This window comes from Molossus molossus, unplaced genomic scaffold (genome assembly GCF_014108415.1).
Source record: "Molossus molossus isolate mMolMol1 unplaced genomic scaffold, mMolMol1.p scaffold_m16_p_2, whole genome shotgun sequence".
In the NCBI taxonomy this organism is placed as follows: domain Eukaryota; kingdom Metazoa; phylum Chordata; class Mammalia; order Chiroptera; family Molossidae; genus Molossus; species Molossus molossus.
In genome coordinates this window covers 49,635,735-49,652,526 of record NW_023425355.1, presented here as the reverse complement: position 1 = coordinate 49,652,526, position 16,792 = coordinate 49,635,735, and the positions used below count along the sequence as shown (strand labels likewise).

Here is a 16,792-nt window from a genome sequence, read left to right as displayed (position 1 = left end):
TAAGAGGTTGCTGGTTTGATTCTTGGTCAGGGCACATGCTGAGGTTTGGGGCTTGATCCCCAGTCCGGGACATGCAGGAGGCAGCTGATCAATTGTTCTCTCATAGATGTTTCTCTCTTCCTCTCCCTCTCTCTAAAATCAGTAAAAACCATATATATATATATATATATATATATATATATATATGAATTATCTTTTATACCTGTATCTCTATAACTTTTAGTTACCTACAATGATTAACACAGGTGTGATACTTGCTTTCCACTAACTTCCTACAGTGTGTGGCCTTTCCTAATATTGGTAGGAAGAGAAGTGAGGTGTGCATTTTATTTGGTACTTAAATGTCTTAACGATGGCAAAGGCAACTAAGCTAAAATATTTATAGGTTTCATATAATTTTTTTTTTTTTTTTTTTTTTTTACTTACAAGGCTCATACCAACCTTGAGAAGCTATGGTTCAATTAGAGAGTTAGAAAAATCATCCTTCAGTTCTCTTGAATAAGAGTGGCTTTGGGGATTAAAGAATGTAAAAACTCATTTCTCTCTTTACATTTCTTTCCTCTTCCCAAAATCATTTTTTTTTGGAGGGAAGAATAGGGAAATGTTACATATAAATCTGGTTCATTTAGATAAATTCAACCAGAATATTAATGTAGTTATAGTTAAGGCTCTCAAGTAATTGGGCCAAGTATATATTTGGTTCTGGATTTGAGGGTCCCGATTTCCCAACTTCTTAGATCAGCTTTGGTATCAATATGGAAATAGGGTGAAATCACTTAACTCTGAAAACAAAGTATGCTGAGAATGGGTTTGGGAACAATGAGCTGCTGACAAACTTGTTCTATTTTGTCCCCTATTGGTTCCTTTATTTTCCCTTTCTTTAAAATAGTCATTTTTAACCTAGTAACCTTGCACAGTACATGAGCAGTTTCAAGTTTTATTTGAGTTACTTAAATGTTGTACTAACACACTCAGCACAGATGTTAGATTTTTTTTTTCCTCCCTTTTGACTGCAAAACGAATGGAAGGTTTATTCATTCTGTTAGGATTATTTTTTTAGTAGCGTACAATGCATCGCTTTACTGTGAATAACCCCTGAAACTGGAGATGGGTCCTAAATAAAGGACTCTAATTACAACTTTTGTTCTTTGTCATACCCCCTTTCCCACATCAGCAGGTGCAGAATTGAAGACTCTGGTCCAGATCTGACTGTCATTTGAAAAGGGACCTTCCATTACCTGTTTTAACTTTATGGTTATTATTGTTATAATTATATGCAGGCAGCCTGAGGCATTTGTTAAAAAAATTATAAAGAAAAAAAGGCAAATTAGCATTAAATGTCAAATGAATGGTTGCTAGTACCTTTTACCATGGGTATGATGCTTTGGGAAGTCAGCTTGTTGAACATTGTAAGGATTTTTTTTAAATTTAATTAATTTATTTTTCTTGCAGATGTTTCTTCTATTTTACCCTCTGATTTCCCCCTCCCTCTTTCTCCCCACAATATCTCCAGCTTTGTTGCTCATGTCCATTGTTCATACATACATGCATATAAGTTCTGTAGTTTATCTCTCCCCCACCACCCCCTCTTCTGGGGATTGTCAGTCTGTACCCCACTTCCATGTCTCTGGGACTACCCCATTCCTCAGACTGTTATGTTCATTATATTCCACAAATGAGATCATATGATACTTGTCTTTCTCTGGCTTGTTTTGCTTAGGATAATCCTTTCCAGGTCCCTCCATGTCGTCTCAAAGGATAAGAGATCTTTATTTCTTACAGCTGCATAGTACTTCATGAACATGTAAGGTTTTGAAAGGATTATACAATGAAAGAGATTGGGTATAGCGTTTCTCAGGAGGTGCACACACACACAAAAATTATCTTCACATTCCTGATCTCACCTTAATTTTTTAAAGTGTAATTAAGTGTCAATAAGATACCCAGCCACAATAGGATTAAAAAATGTAGCCCTGGCGATTTTGCCCAGTAGTTAGAGCGTTGGCCTGTGGACCAGAGGGTTCAATTCTGGGTCAAGGGCATGTGCCTGGGTTGCAGGTTCAATCCCCAGCCCTGGTTAGGGTCATTTGGGAGGCACCTGATCAATGTGTCTTTCTCACATTGATGTCTCTCTCTCTCTCTCACCCTCCTTCCCTTCCACTCTATCTAAAAACCAGTGGAAAAGTATCCTCAGGTAAAGATTAATAACAACAAAAAGTTAATATAAAACTGATTTATCAATGGAGACCAGTTTAATGTGTTTCTACTTTGAAGCAGAAATAGATTTAAGGGAAAACATTAAAACACAGTTAAGGATGTTGCTCCTAAGTGAAACAAACCAATTAATGTGGTCAGTGTAGAATGAACTCCCCCACATTGAGCTTTCTTTAAGTGCCATGTTTTAAAGGATGAATAGGTACAATACTACAGGGATTTCATTTTATTAGTCCACCCCCAAATAAATAAAGAGGTGAGTTTCCACAAAATCACTGTCCTTGTCTATTTAAAAAGAAAATAGGTCGCTTCTCCGAAGAGTTTTGTTTAAGCAAGATAACGTGAGGATACCTGTACTCCCAAACTTTACACAGGACTGAAAATACCATTTGATAATAGTTTGGTACTGTTTTTAAGTTAGGGCTTTTAAAAAGCGGTGGATGGTCCGGCCGGTGTGGCTCAGTGGATTGAGTGTCATCCCATGGACTGCGAGAGGTCTTTATTCGATTCCTGGTTTGGGGCACGTGCCTGGGTTGCTGGCTTGATTCCCAGTAGGGGGTGTGCAGGAGGCAGCAGATCCATGTTTCTCTCTCTAAATAAACAATAAAAACCAAAACAAGTGGATGTCAGGATCAACAAGTTAGGTGTTGGTCTCTGAGGGTGCTGGTAAATATCCAGGTTTATTTCTCCTCATCTGTTTTATTCCTTTGACTGATCATAATATTAATGCTGAAGTAGCTTTGTTTTAAGTTTTACATTCTGTTAAAATATTTTTTAAAGTATTAATAACTGCCCGGCTGGTGTGGCTCAGTGGTTGAGTGTCGGGTTGTGGGCCCAATCCCCAGTGAGGGGCGTGCTGGAGGTGGCCAGTCAATGTTCTCTCTCGTCGATGTTTCTCTCTCTCCCTCTCCTTCTCTATAAAAAATCAATAAAGAAAAAAATTATTAAAAAAATAAAGCATTAATACTTCTGACTGAAAAGAAAAAAAGATCCTCTCCAATAGTAATCTATTCTTTTCTCTCTCCCAGAATCTATATTTTTGCTTTTACCATGTTTATTTTAAGGGGGGAAATGAATAGATATGTGATTCCAATAATACTAAAAGTTCACACTGAGCTAAAGTACAATTATAGCTTGACTACAAAATTTTAAGATTATTTTTATTTACAAGTTTTTAAAAATGTACATTTTTTACATGGGTTACTTGTGCAAAGTTAGATTTAGAAGAGTGAAAAATGCACACAAGGTGACAAACATTTACAAGCCTCGTCCCACACCGCTACTTAGAGGTACTATTTAAAAGTATAAATATCCAAAGAAAGATGCAAACGTTGACTTTAAAGTTCTTATAATACTGAAAAGGAAGAAGAAACTAAAGCATGCAGCATTAAATCAAGATTTGTGTGGAAAATAATTTGCCACAGATATGCTCCTTTCATTGGTTTAATTAAAACTCTAAAAAATGAGGGGATTATAAATTTGGTCATCTAAGATAGCACTGCTCCTTTGAAAAGATTAAAGGCTCACCAACCTTATACCCACCTTAAAAACACGACTGTTCCATTCTTCTGCTCTCACAGCTCTTTAAATAGCAAAAACCCAGACTTCCAGTACAGACAACCATCAGAGGCTTAACTACCTAGTATACATCAGCAACATGTCAGCCCCCTCCCAAATATTTTCAATCTGTAGTTGGTTGAATCCGTGGATGTGGAACCTGTAGATACAGAATGTCAAATGTAGTATGACACTTAGCATGAGTGTGCCCAGGGAATATCTCGCAAGGAGAGGATGTGTCATTTACTACAATTGCTGTACTCCTTTGGCTGAGTCCTTTAACATTTTCCTTCCTACCAATAAAAACCATCTTGTAATTCATTAGTTAGATCTTAGAAACGGCATTTTTAACTTTCATCTCTTTCAAAATGGATGTATATATGGACTTGTTTCCCTGTTTTCTGTAGGCCATATTCCAAACATTCACTTTTAAATCCAACACAAGTGTTTTGGCCAGTATGAAACACTTCAGCAATCATTTTGTTAAAAATAACATCCTGGTCATCAAGCTATGCAGAAGCACCACTTGTATAACAATTTGTTTAAAAAGCTTAGTGTAAAGTATGGTAACAAAATACTGCCCTAAAGCTGGAGATAAGACACGACAGAAAAGGAATTAAGCATTAGTAATTTTTGCACGTAACCCAGGTACAGTACATTTGATCTCATAGAGGGTATTTTTGATGTTCAAGGAGAAGATAGAAGGGGTAGGAAAAGCTTGGCGAGGGAAGATGGAAACAGCAGAGTAACTATTTTGCATTTAATGAAGTAAATGTAATGACACTGAGGAATAGGAAGGTGACAAATTCATCAATATATATTTTTCATATGCCCAGCCTCTTCTTTTGCTGCACCCGAGTCAACAATCACGCCAGCTCTGTTCCACTATCGCAGAAACACGTTTTTCATATTCCCGCTTGTTCTCCTGATACAGCTGAGCAGCCTGGCTGTTTGCTGGACTATTGGGATTAGGCTCATCCAATAGAGACTATAAAGACAATTTGTAAAAGGTCAGTTCCTAGATGCAAAAATTATATATAAGATACTCAAATGAATTGTCTTAAGTAACAGCTAAACTTGCTCTCTTAGCATACTAATCAAGAGTTACATTAATCTAGTAGTTAGTCAAATATATATATTTTCTGGTGGCTTAGGTCTTAATGACCTACCTTTTACCTTTGTTATAACTTTCAAAAACAGTTGCTAATATAAGCATAAAAGGCCATAGTTAGTCACATGAAGGAAAAATTCACCTGTATTGATGTTAAAATGGAAGACACATCATAAGTTGGACTCCAGCGGTTCTGAAGTATGTCCAGACATATACTACCATCTGCATAGACTGAGAGCAGAGAAGTATTTATATTAAACATAACAAAACCATTACAGTTTTAACAGCATAGTCAAGACAAATATAGTCAACAATACTTTGCTTTTGAGATTTAACAAGATTTCCTAGGCTACTTCTCAGTTACCTCCTAAAAAAGAGCCATAAGCATTACCAGTGAAATAATTACGATAGGAGAGTGTCAAGTGTAATTAGTATAAAACTGGAAGATACTTAGTGCTACTTCTAAAAAGAGTGTCCTATTATCCAGGAAATCATAAACATTTTCTAACAGGGCCCCCAACCATCCACAGACTTGTGAGAAATTAATTCCATCAAATTTGTAAACTATATCTCCTATATGAAATAACAAAAGATAGCTCACAAGATTTCATATTGGCATAAAGATAGTATCTGATACCCTGGAAAGTTATTAACCTGAATAAAAGGCAAGCTGTTCTAGGCTTACTACTACTAGGAAAAACAAAAGAAAATGGTAAGTTAGAATCACCTGTGGTGCTTTTCGAATCTGCTACTATATACCTGGCCCTCAACCACAGAATCTGACATTCGGTAGGTCTGGGCTGGGGCTAGAGCATCTGTATTTTTAAAATGTTCCATGGTAATGCTGATCTGCATCCAAAGTTGAAAACTATTGTCTTAAAACACTAGTGAAAAAATTACAACACAAGATTACCCCAATCTGCCCTAACATTGAAAGGAAACCTCAAGAGCATCCTTATTTTTGTTTAATAAGTAAATGATAAAGATGATCAAAACCAGGAGGCTCTCAGACTCTAAGCAAAGGCAAAGTAACTACCCTGCTTTAGTTCTAGGACTATAGCTCAAGACAGCAACAGAGTACCAGCAATAGAGCACCATGAACAAGTTCAGTTTTCAGGAAACAACAGGGTGTCTAAATAGTAAGGTACCATAGGAATGTGAAATAGCTCCCTAATAAACAGTGCAGTGGTTTAAAATACTGTGTTAAAAGTGATACTTGCCATTTGGATGAAACATCTTAGAGACAAATCTAACCGTAGGTGGTTTATTTGGATATTCCTCAGTGAATTCTATTATAAGCTTAAATGTTCCTGTAGTAGAAAAGACAGGTTGAAGAAAACATAGTTATTACTTTGTTCAGTAGTACTTTGTTTCTAATGCTGTTACTTTTTTTTCAAGTGTTAAATGAAATAATGCAAAGATATAGGGAAACCAGCTAAGAGATATATTTCCGGGGATTGTTCTAAAGATGGACAGATGTTGTAAGAACTGCCAAAGGTGATTTGTTTTTTGTTTTGACATTATTCTCCTCCAAACTTAAATAGAGCCACCTTAAACTCAAAATTACTACCTGTAGGATAACTTTAGCCACTATACATTTTGAAGACATCCTTAAAATGACAAGAAACGAGCCAAAATTTGGTCTTACTCCCTTTAGAAAACTGGAAGACCTTAAAGGCCTATTTGAATCAGCTGCTGTCTTAAGCTCTCCAGAGATTTTTTAATGGACTAGAGAGAATGAGATTGCAAAGGTTCAAAATCAATGCTAGAAACACAAGTCAATAATCAAATTATTTTTAAAATAGAAAGGAATAGGTATAAAAAATGTTCACTGGTTCCTTTGTATATATAATGGCAACTTATAATGAAAATATAATTGAATGTAAACCAGAAAAAAGCTTCATAGTCTCTCAAAATCCTTAAGTGACTCACAAAGTACTTGACTGTAAAATCAACTCAATCATTCACACTAATGGAGGGAATTAATGGCAGAAATAATTTAAAAATTGCATTAGATTACATTCATGTCTCCAGAAAATTTATCTTTCTAATGATATTTGTTTAGGCTGCTATTGAAATGAATTTATTTTTCTTGAATGTGTGTCAACTAAGGTAGCAGGAGGCTCTAAAGCATGCTAGGTTATAGACTTATAAGGAAAGGACAAACTAGATCTCATTCAAGAATTGTAGGATGATATGATTTGGGAAGATTATTTCCTTCAAAATGTTATTTTTAATTTGGTTTAATAAATTCAAGAAAACAATTGGACAACTATTTTTCCCTGACTAAAATCTCTTCAAGTAAACTAATGGAATCAGTTACTATCTGGTATAAGGTGATGCATATTCTACTATATTACTCTGGTACATTAAATAAATCACTTATTCTAATGCAATAGGTCACACTTTAAATAAGAGTATAATTTGTTATGATTCCTTCAGAGTAGGCAATTTATTTCCTTCTTGCTTCAATTAATAGGTTTATTACCACAAGTAAGAAAAGAGAAGACTACAACCATTCTCCTGTTGTTACATATAACAATACCAAAAAGTGTGTTTCCTACCAGCAAGCTCATAGGAAACAACTTGCTAACAAAGTTGCCCTTGGTATGAATCCATGTTGCAAAGTGTCAGACTAATTTGAAGTGCAACATATAGAGACATAGTACCCAAACAATTGTTACTCCCTAAAGACAAAAGCAAAATATTTTGGAATGGACAAATATGCTCTAGTCCATCAGGACATACTTCACCTTTATCACCACCTGGTCATAAATCTTTCCTTTTTTTGAGGAAGAAAGCATAGTCTTCCTTTTCAGTACTACTGATATTATAATATGTAAGAAAAAGTGGGAATTGGCGTTAAAAACTTTGAGCTTCCGTATGTATCTCAGGTGTAAACACATTTGGCTTGGTGCTGAAATCTGATTAAATTATAGGTAAGAGATTTATCATCAAGAGATTGCTCTAAAATTGGGCAGATTTCATAGCATACAGAGCTCTCAGGTACTTTAAATTAAAACAACTATTAAATATAATACCTAAAGGTAGTAAAACAACACATAAGGCAGGCAAAAGTGGAACTTTGAATTCACACAAACCTAGGCTCAAATCCTTGCTTGCTACTTACTAGTTGTGAAATCTTGAGGAAGCCACTCAACCTAATTAAACCTCAAGTTCCTCATCTGTAAAATGGGGTTACTAATAATACCCACCACATAACATTGTTGTGAAGTTTAAACAAGAGAAATATGCACAGTGACACAAAATAAGTGCTCTATAAATAGTAATAATTCTATAGTTTCATATCTTGAGACCCAGCTAAAGGAGGCAAAGCTTTAAAATCCAAACTTCACTATTAGTAACAAATATACAAGTAATGGATTCAAATATTAAATAGTACTTTATTTCTGACCTACAACAAATATGCACAGTTAAATGCAAGTTGAGTGTCTATGTTGGTGGCTCTCAAAACCCTTGACTTGGGCTTTCTGCCTAATACTTGCCCAGAAGTTCAACAAGATGCTTACCTAGCTAGCAAAGAAGAGTAAAGTGTCTTAAAGCAGCTCATTTAATATACTCAGAAGTGAAACAACCTGCTTATGTCTACTGGAATATAAATTAGGACTTACCCAAATCTTATTCAAAGTACAAAAGGGGATATTTCATATTTCTAGCCACATTAAACAATCAGAACCTCTTTAGTATAACTCCAATGCAATTTCTAAGATTCAAAACAAATGTTAAAGAAATTTGAAATCCTAGAATATGCAACTGAGACTAGAGCTTATCCTCTGAATATTTAGAAGGCTAGGCTTTAAAATACTGAAAAATTAAGCTTTACCATAAATACACAATCTTTACTGATTTTGTTCATGTCCCTGAGGAGGCCAAAACAGTGTAAGGGAAGTATCAATTAATCCATCTGTACTTAGGGACCAAGAACATTACATAAAGGTGTTAAATGACTGGTGTATGGCAATTGGGAGTTATATAGTTAAAATTAATGAGTGTATGTTCTGCTAAAGACATTCACAAATTCAAATTTTTGAAAATATTGTGTGGCCAAAGAATAAAACACCTCTGCAGACATTTTCTGCCATTTGGATATTAGATTTTGACCCCTGAAAAGAAAGCAAAGTAAAAAAAAGAGAAAGAACTGATGGACACAGACAGCATTGTGATTGTGGGGGTGAGGGGACTGGGTGGAGGTGGAAGACAGTATAGGGGAGATAAATGGTGATGATAAAAATAAAGAGAAAAAAAAGCAAAGTACATGTACTTAAAAGATATTTTGATGACTAAAAATTCTGATTTTTAAGATAATAGCCAAATACTCTATTATAGGATTTGTTTAGCTTATAAACATCCTTAGTGGATTTTAAGTGATTCATTCTTTGAGAAATCTTACACCCAAATTCCTAAGAACACATCTATTATGAAAAGCAAATACTAGTATCTTAATGTGTCTATTAACAATTTTTAGATGATGTAACATGGAATGCTTTATTCCATAACTTTTGTATTCAGCATCCACACCCCAATATATATATATTTTTTTTATCCTCACCTGAGGACATTTTTCCATTTTTTGTACAGATAGAGTGGGAGGGAGAGAGAGGAAGAGAGAGAGAGGGAAACATCGATGTGAAGGGGACACATCGAGTGGCTGCCACCCACACAACCAACCAGGGCCGGGGACAAACTGCAACCGAGGTATGTGCCCTTAGCGGGAACCGAACCCGGGTCTCTCCAGACCGCAGGCGGACGCTCTAACCGCTGAGCCAAACTGGCCAGGGCCACACCCCAATATTTTAATGAAGAAGCACTGACCCCCAAGTGCTTTGTTTTGTAGTATAAGTTCTTGGAAATATTTTCCTCTTACTTCAAGTGTGTGAAGTTAAATCATTTTTTTTTTTTTTTTAAGATTTCATCTCTTTATCTAGGGCCTGGCTATTCTAGAAACTTCCACTACAAATCATTTACAAGGAAGCAGCAAATAAATGCCCGGCTGGTGTGACTCAGTGGTTGAGCATCGACCCATGCACCAAGAGGTCACGGTACAATTCCTGGTCAGGGCACATGCCCAGGTTGTGGCCCAATCCCCAGTAGGGGGCATGCAGGAGGTGGCTAATCGATGTTTCCTCTCATCGATGTTTCTATCTCTCTCTCCCTCTCCCTTCCTCTCTCTCTAAAAATCAATAAAGAAAAAAAAAGAAAAAAAATAGTTTGGGGGCTGTTAATTTATATAATACATTGGAAACTGCAAAATCAACTATGCCACTTGTCTCTAATCAGTCTTTTCTAGTAAATTCCCTAGCCATAATTGAGGGGTATTAACAAATGGCCAAAATATTTTTGTAGCTACAATCAGTGTTCTAGACACCTGAGGAAGCATTCTTGGAAAGCAGACTGCTCAACAGAATGAATCAGAACAGACTACTGTCATTTAGCCTAATTCCTTTCAGTAACACCAGGATGGACATACACATCATCAAAAATAGAGTCATTAATGTCAAGAGGGCAAGTCCAGGTAGATAATGGATTCCATAAGTACCTTTTCAATTCATACCATTTAAAACAAGAGAAGCACCCCTGAAATATTTAAGTAGCCAATCCCCAACAAAGCGATGTACTATTAATAAAGCTTTGCCCAGCATAAAGAAGTCTAAGTAAAATCAGGAGAAAGTCAATGAAAACAAAACCTGCTAAAGCAAATACAGTTAATCTGCACATAAAGCTTAGGTAGGAAGAACTAGCACCAACACGGTAGAGCAAAATTAAGTCTTGCTATGGGTCAGTTCAAGTGATTTACTGCACCAAAGTAGTGTGCCTTTAGGATCCCTCTCTGTCCTGTCATTTCATTTTATTGTAGCCCTGAAGAGCAGTAATATTTACCCAGGGAGTGAAGGTACACAGGAAGCTAAAAGTATTCAGGTGACAGTCTGCAGCCTCCTAAGGAAATCTGAGTATTTGAGACAAATTATAGAATTGGTTGATACTGACCTACCTTGTGAACTGGTAGCATTAAAAAGCAATCCAACTTGGTAACATAAGCATGTACTCAGTAGCTTGCAGAGGTGTTTTTGTTCCCACATTGAAACTGAGTTGTGTGTGTGTGTGTGTGTGTGTGTACAAAGTGCTACATGGCCAAAGGAAGAAAAGTCATTGAGAAAGAATAACAGAAAGTACTTTTCTTTCTTTCTTTTTTTTTTAAAACCTCAATATTAAAGATGTGAAACAGTTCAAATACTTTTAATCTTTTAAATGAATTAAAATGTCAAAAAACAACTACACATACAATTGAGTGCACATAAAACTATATCATTGTCAATTTCCTATTTGTGATATTGTAATATAGTCATTCAAGATGTTACTACAGAAGTGGGTGGGGGAAGTGTGTGAAGAATATACAGTCTGTCTGTATTATTATTTATTACAACTGCACATGAATCTATTCTTCAAAATAGAAAGCTTTAATAAAAATCTTTTATTTTTTTAATAAAAATCTTTTAAAAAGCAATTAATACGTGTTTTTTTTAAAGTCAAATCTAATCTATGAAAACTCATTTAAAAATAAGAAATAATATTATACTCAAACTGGCCATTAAAAACCATTTTAGAGCAAGCAGTGAAGGTGACAGGCATTCAATGCCAGAATGCAGAAACTAGATAGTTGTGTACAAGGGATGCTTGCATCCGTTCAACACCCAAGAAACATTAAGCACCAGCTGTACACAGTTCCTGCCTTGTGGTAGAATGCTAACCAGATGGTCTCTGGGGTCTCTGAGTGTATCAGCAAGTGGTTGAGTTGATTGATACTCAGTATCTTGATGGAGGGCTGAATTTTGCAGATCACAGCCCAGACCTCAAAAGTAACATCAGTGCTATGATGCTCCCTTAGAAAATGTACTGCCTTACCCAGATTTTTTAAAAGAAGCAAGAAAAAAATGTGCTATTTTAGTCAAGTAGACAATAGCCAGAACAACCAGCCACATATTGGATTCCACTCAAGCCTTTAATAGGCAGAAGCTAGACAGAAGCAGGTTCCTAAGAAGGAGGCACTTCCAGGATGACTAGGAACCCTTTCCCCAGATGATCAGGCTCCTGAAAAGTGTGTGTAAACAAACTCTTACCATCCTCAAACGGGGTCCCTTCAGGCCTGAAACACAGAGAAAAACAGTCAGTTATCGCTAAGAGGTTCCCTTTTCCCTAGTTCATTTTAGAAGATGGCTATTCCAGGCTCTGCCAAGCTCTGCCAAGCCCACCTCTGCTAAAGTACCGGTTCCCGGGTGGGAAAGCCACTACAAATAGATGTTTCAGGCTCAGAAACCGAATGCAGGCCGCCGCGCCTAACCGCCACCACTCCCCGCCCCGCCCCCCTGAGAACCCCAAACGGTTCCCCTGGCAGTGGGAACCGAGCTAATCGAGGCACAGGCTCCGGGGAGGAGCCTAGGCCCGGCCAAACCCCAACACAGTCCCTTTCCCACTCTGCCTTCACAGGGGCCGGTCCCAGAGAGCAGGAGGAGACACCTAGCATCCCCCATCTCTCGCCAACGCCCGGAACGCAGACTCACCCAAAAATGACCGCGTTCCAGACCATTATGTTGTTCTCAGACGGAGCGCCACTGACTCCGGCTGGAGGATCCTCCTGTAACCTTTAGAGAAACAGACAGGGACCCCGTTATCGGGCCGCCGCGTCGCTCCCGGCGCCCCTGCCCGCGGCCCGCCTCGGGACCCGCCCTGAGTCCCGCTGCCAGCCCCCGGCCGCCGCGGTCCCTGTCGGTTACCTCTTGAAGTCCCGCATGAGGCGCCGCCGAGCTGGGGTAGACATGTCTCGAGCGGGGTCAGGGCTGGGGCATACACCGAGGTCTCGGGTCCCAGCCGAGGACAAGGAGGCCGAGGAGGCTGAAGAAGCCGAAGAAGCCGGCGAGGAAGCGCCCAGAGGCACCGCACTGCCCCTCCGAAGTCGAGGGTCGGTCTGGCGCCGGCTAAGCACCACCCCGGAGTAGACAGGGGCTGAACCAACCTGGAAGGAAGGGGGGGGGGATAGAACGCCGAACGCAAAGCGCCGGACAGGCCGTACCAAGACGGGCGGGGGAGTGAAAGGAAAGTTGCTTAGGTCATTAAAGCCCGGCCGGAGCCGCGCCTGGGCTGAGGCGGTCTGACCGGCCAAGGAAATACTACATACAGTCACCAGGATCGGGTGGTGGAATGTGCTCCAACCCCAGCTGTCAAGTCCAGGACGAATCCTGGGAAGCTTTTTTCGGTTCTTTTTTTCTTTCTTTTCTTTTCGCTTTTTCTTTCTTTCTTTTTTCTTTTCTTTTCTTTCTTCCCTTCCCTTCCCCCGCCCTCCTTTTCTTTCTTTCTTTTGACCAGATCACTTAAAGTGCGCCCTGTGGCTGGGGGGAGAAGGATGGAAATCCCAAACTAGAAGAGGGGGAGTGGGCAGAGGCAAACTCTAAGGTTCTCAAAAAGTGGGAACAGTGCATGCACATCCCCTGTGGACACAGGACACTGGGGGTGGGGGTGGGGGTTGTGTGTGACTTGTTAAAATCACTGAAAGTCCAGAGTAAATTGGCCTCGACTATGAAAGGGGACTGTGGGTCCCTTTTCTGTGGGATGAATGCGACACATTTGGGCCGATGATCACACCAAAGCAGAATAAAATGTGTGTCCTGGGGGAAGGGAATGATAGCTTAAGGCAAGAATGAGGTTTTACCTCTGGGAACTCACAATTTGGTTCTGGAACCACATTTTCCCCTGGTAGTTCAACAAGCCAAGCAGCTGCTATACGTTCAGAAGAATCCAAGGCCTGAGAATGTCCGACTGCAGGGAACTGCAAGGGCAGTGGGTCTGGAGTAAAAGTAACGGGAAGATGCACGTGAAAACGCTGCAGATTGCAGGGAAGAGTCACAGTTAGGATGCAAACCTGCAAAAGCAATAACAGTTTTAAAGAATAATTTTTAAAGGTCAACCCCAAATAACTTAGAAGGTAGGCAAAATACTCATTTAAGAATTTTTGAGGCCTGGCTTGGTAATTCAGTTGGTTAGAGCATCGTCTCCGGACGGCAAGGCGGCAGGTTCCATCCCCGGTCAGGGCACATATAAGAATCAACCCATGAATACAAAAATAAGTGCAACAGCCACAGCTGGTGTGGCTCAATGGTTGAATGCTGACCCACGGATCAAGAGGTCATCTATTCAATTCCTGGTCCGGGCATATGCAATCCCCAGTAGCGAGGTGTGCTTAATCGGTGTTTCTTCTTCTCTCTCAAAATCAATAAAAACATATTTTCAAAAATAAGTGAAACAACAAATGGGTGTTTTCTCATTCTCTCCCTCCCTTTCCCCCTCTCTCAAATATATATATATATATATATATCTTGAAAAAATTTTGAAAATATGAGAAAGGCAAGGTTGGGTTTAGTCCAGCAGAATTTTGAATGCCAAGCCAATGAATTTCTTGGAATATGGGTGAATAGAGAAGCAATATGACTACAGCTGTAATAATCAGAGATTGGTCCCAGGAGAGCATCTAGGAGATTCTTGAAGTATTCTGGATGAGAGATACTGAATGAGTCAAGGACAATAAAAGTGAAAAGAAGGGGAAAAATTGAGAGGACTTGGCAACAGAGTGACTGTGGGGACAAGACAGAGGAAGGAGTCGATAATGGCTGGAGTTCTAAGCCCAAAGGAAAATGGAAGTTTGAAGGTACCATTAACAGTCCCAGAAAATGCAGGGGGAGGGGCGATTTTAGGAGAGCAAATATGGGGACCCACTAAGTTCATGGAACTGGTGAGGCATACACGTGATGTCCACAAGATATCAGATGTGCAGAAATTTGTTTCTAACATGGGAGGTAGGAAACACTTTACAATGGTAGTAATTCTAGCTGCGGCTTAACAATAGGCACCTTTATGCCAAGGATTTATATCTCTATTAACTCTAAAATATCAGTTAAAGCAAGTCTCCCTAATAACCTCACATTATAGCTGTGGTGTGAAGGGGGCACAAAAATACATTTTAAAAACTTTTCCTCTCATCTGGAAACTTGGACTAATGCACACACATGAATTCAACAAAAGCAAGATCTACAAAAGCAAAGGCATTTGTTTTCTACTGCTGCTTAACAAATTACTACAAGCTGTTGGCCAAGTTCAGTTCTTTGCAGTTGTAAGACTAAGTCTCCCATTCTCTCACTGCCTGCCAGCCAGGGACCATTCTCAGCTCCTAGAGGTCTCCCACATTGCTTGTGGCCTATTGCATCTTCAAAGTCAGCAACAGAGAATTTTTCTCCCATCAAACCTCTTTCACACTCTGAATGTCTTTCTTTATGAAGAGCCCAGTCCACTTTAAAGGTTTATATGATTAGTTCAGGCTCACCCCAGATAATCTCCTATCTTAAAATCATCTGATTTGGGGCCTTAATTACATCTGCAATATTCCCTCACAGCAGAACCTAGATTAGTGTCTGATTGAATAACTGAAAGAAGGTGTGTGTACCTCAATAGCCAAGAATCTTGAGGGAGGTGGTGACATTTTAGAATTCTGCCTACCAAAGCAGCAGCAAGATACATAGCAGAAGCAAGTGAATCCACAAATAATGAGGGACTGCACAGCAGGTAACTTATCAGTTTGATGTGATCAGAACAAGCTTCCCAGAATGGATCTATTTCAACTTTGTTTCAAAAGAGATGAAAGCAGGGCTTGGGAAAGAAGAACTCAAATAGTTTCTATGAGGGCAACAACACGAACAAGGCAATGGAGCTTGTCATGTCCTGGGGATAGTGGGTAGATTAATGTGGCTAATGAAGAATGAGGAGACCTCCCCTTGGAAAAGTTAGGGCAACAGAAGTTGGCTAAATGCCCTCAAATACAAGGATGAGGAATTTAGGCCTGATAGGCAGCTTTCACAGGTGCTTGAGCCTAAGAGAGATGTGTTGAAAACATCCTATTGAGAAGCAGCATATCATGTACCAGAGTAGGAAAAAGGCTGGGAAGCCCGGCCGGTGAGGCTCAGTGGTTGCACCAGGAGGTCACCGGTTTGATTCCTGGTCAGGGCACATGCCCAGGTTGTGGGCCAGATCCCCAGAGGTGGGCATGCAGGAGGTGGCCAATCAATATTTCTATCTCTCTCCTTCTCCCTTTCTCTCTCTCTAAAATCAATAAAGAAGAAAGAAAGAAAGAAAGAAAGAAAGAAAGAAAGAAAGAAAGAAAGAAAGAAAGAAAGAAAGAAAGAAAGAAAGAAAGAAAGAAAGAGGCTGGGAAGCTCTTGACACTGGATATAAATGTCTGAAGGTCACCAAAGGCTAGAGATGTATTTGAGTTTCTTGTGGGTTTGTCTGTTTTCTGAAATCGCTTTGCTCTTCCTTCAATGAACTACCTAACCAAGAAAACTTGGGAGCATGAACCAAAGCAGTTTGGAAGCTCCTTTGCACCAGGATATGAGAAGAGTACTCTGACTGCACAGTGGGATTGCATTGCAGGAACATAGTGCACATGGATTCCTCGTCAGAAGCAGAGTTGTTATACCAAAGCAGCAACACAGAAGAGTGTTCTCCAGCACAGACAAATAATCAGGTTAGAACATACTGGCTATAGCAGAGTTGGCAAAGCAGTCCTTCCACTCCCTTCTCACCTCTGTGTCTTGAAGAAATAACCTCTTCAAAGCCAAGCATCCCTCTTGCTCCAAGAGCAGGGGTCAAGAAACTAGAAGTCCTTTTCAGTTTAAAGTGTGTTAGCAACGCACCTCAGGGAAGATTTAAAAATTCCAAATTGTCTGTAGTCAAGGATTTGAGAATTTGCCTAAAAGGAGGACTGTGAAATATGGGAGTATATGACTAGGGAAATTGTAGAAGTTCATTCATGTAGCTTTCAAAATGGAGAATAGACTGTGATTTTCCTGA

General features: G+C 39.2%; 1 protein-coding gene across 1 annotated transcript; it reads right to left on the bottom strand.

The window, feature by feature from the left end:
* Positions 1 to 4,521: 4,521 nt before the first annotated feature.
* Positions 4,522 to 12,900, bottom strand: UBE2A (ubiquitin conjugating enzyme E2 A). Its single transcript, XM_036271608.1, has 6 exons — positions 12,673 to 12,900; positions 12,460 to 12,540; positions 12,019 to 12,044; positions 6,103 to 6,192; positions 5,025 to 5,113; positions 4,522 to 4,759 (listed from the first exon to the last, which is right to left on the bottom strand). Exons 1-6 carry the CDS (start codon positions 12,714 to 12,716, stop codon positions 4,631 to 4,633), a joined length of 459 nt encoding a protein of 152 aa, XP_036127501.1. The 5' UTR covers positions 12,717 to 12,900; the 3' UTR covers positions 4,522 to 4,630.
* Positions 12,901 to 16,792: the final 3,892 nt, after the last annotated feature.

Excerpts from the sequence above, each read along its gene's own strand:
- UBE2A (XM_036271608.1), bottom strand. The coding sequence starts at position 12,716 with ATGTCTACCCCAGCTCGGCGGCGCCTCATGCGGGACTTCAAGAG. Across the intron at positions 6,193-12,018 it reads AGGGACCCCGTTTGAGGATG|GAACATTTAAGCTTATAATA; the intron begins GTAAGAGTTTGT and ends TTTCTACTACAG. Across the intron at positions 4,760-5,024 it reads CCATTTTAACATCAATACAG|TCTCTATTGGATGAGCCTAA; the intron begins GTGAATTTTTCC and ends TTGTCTTTATAG.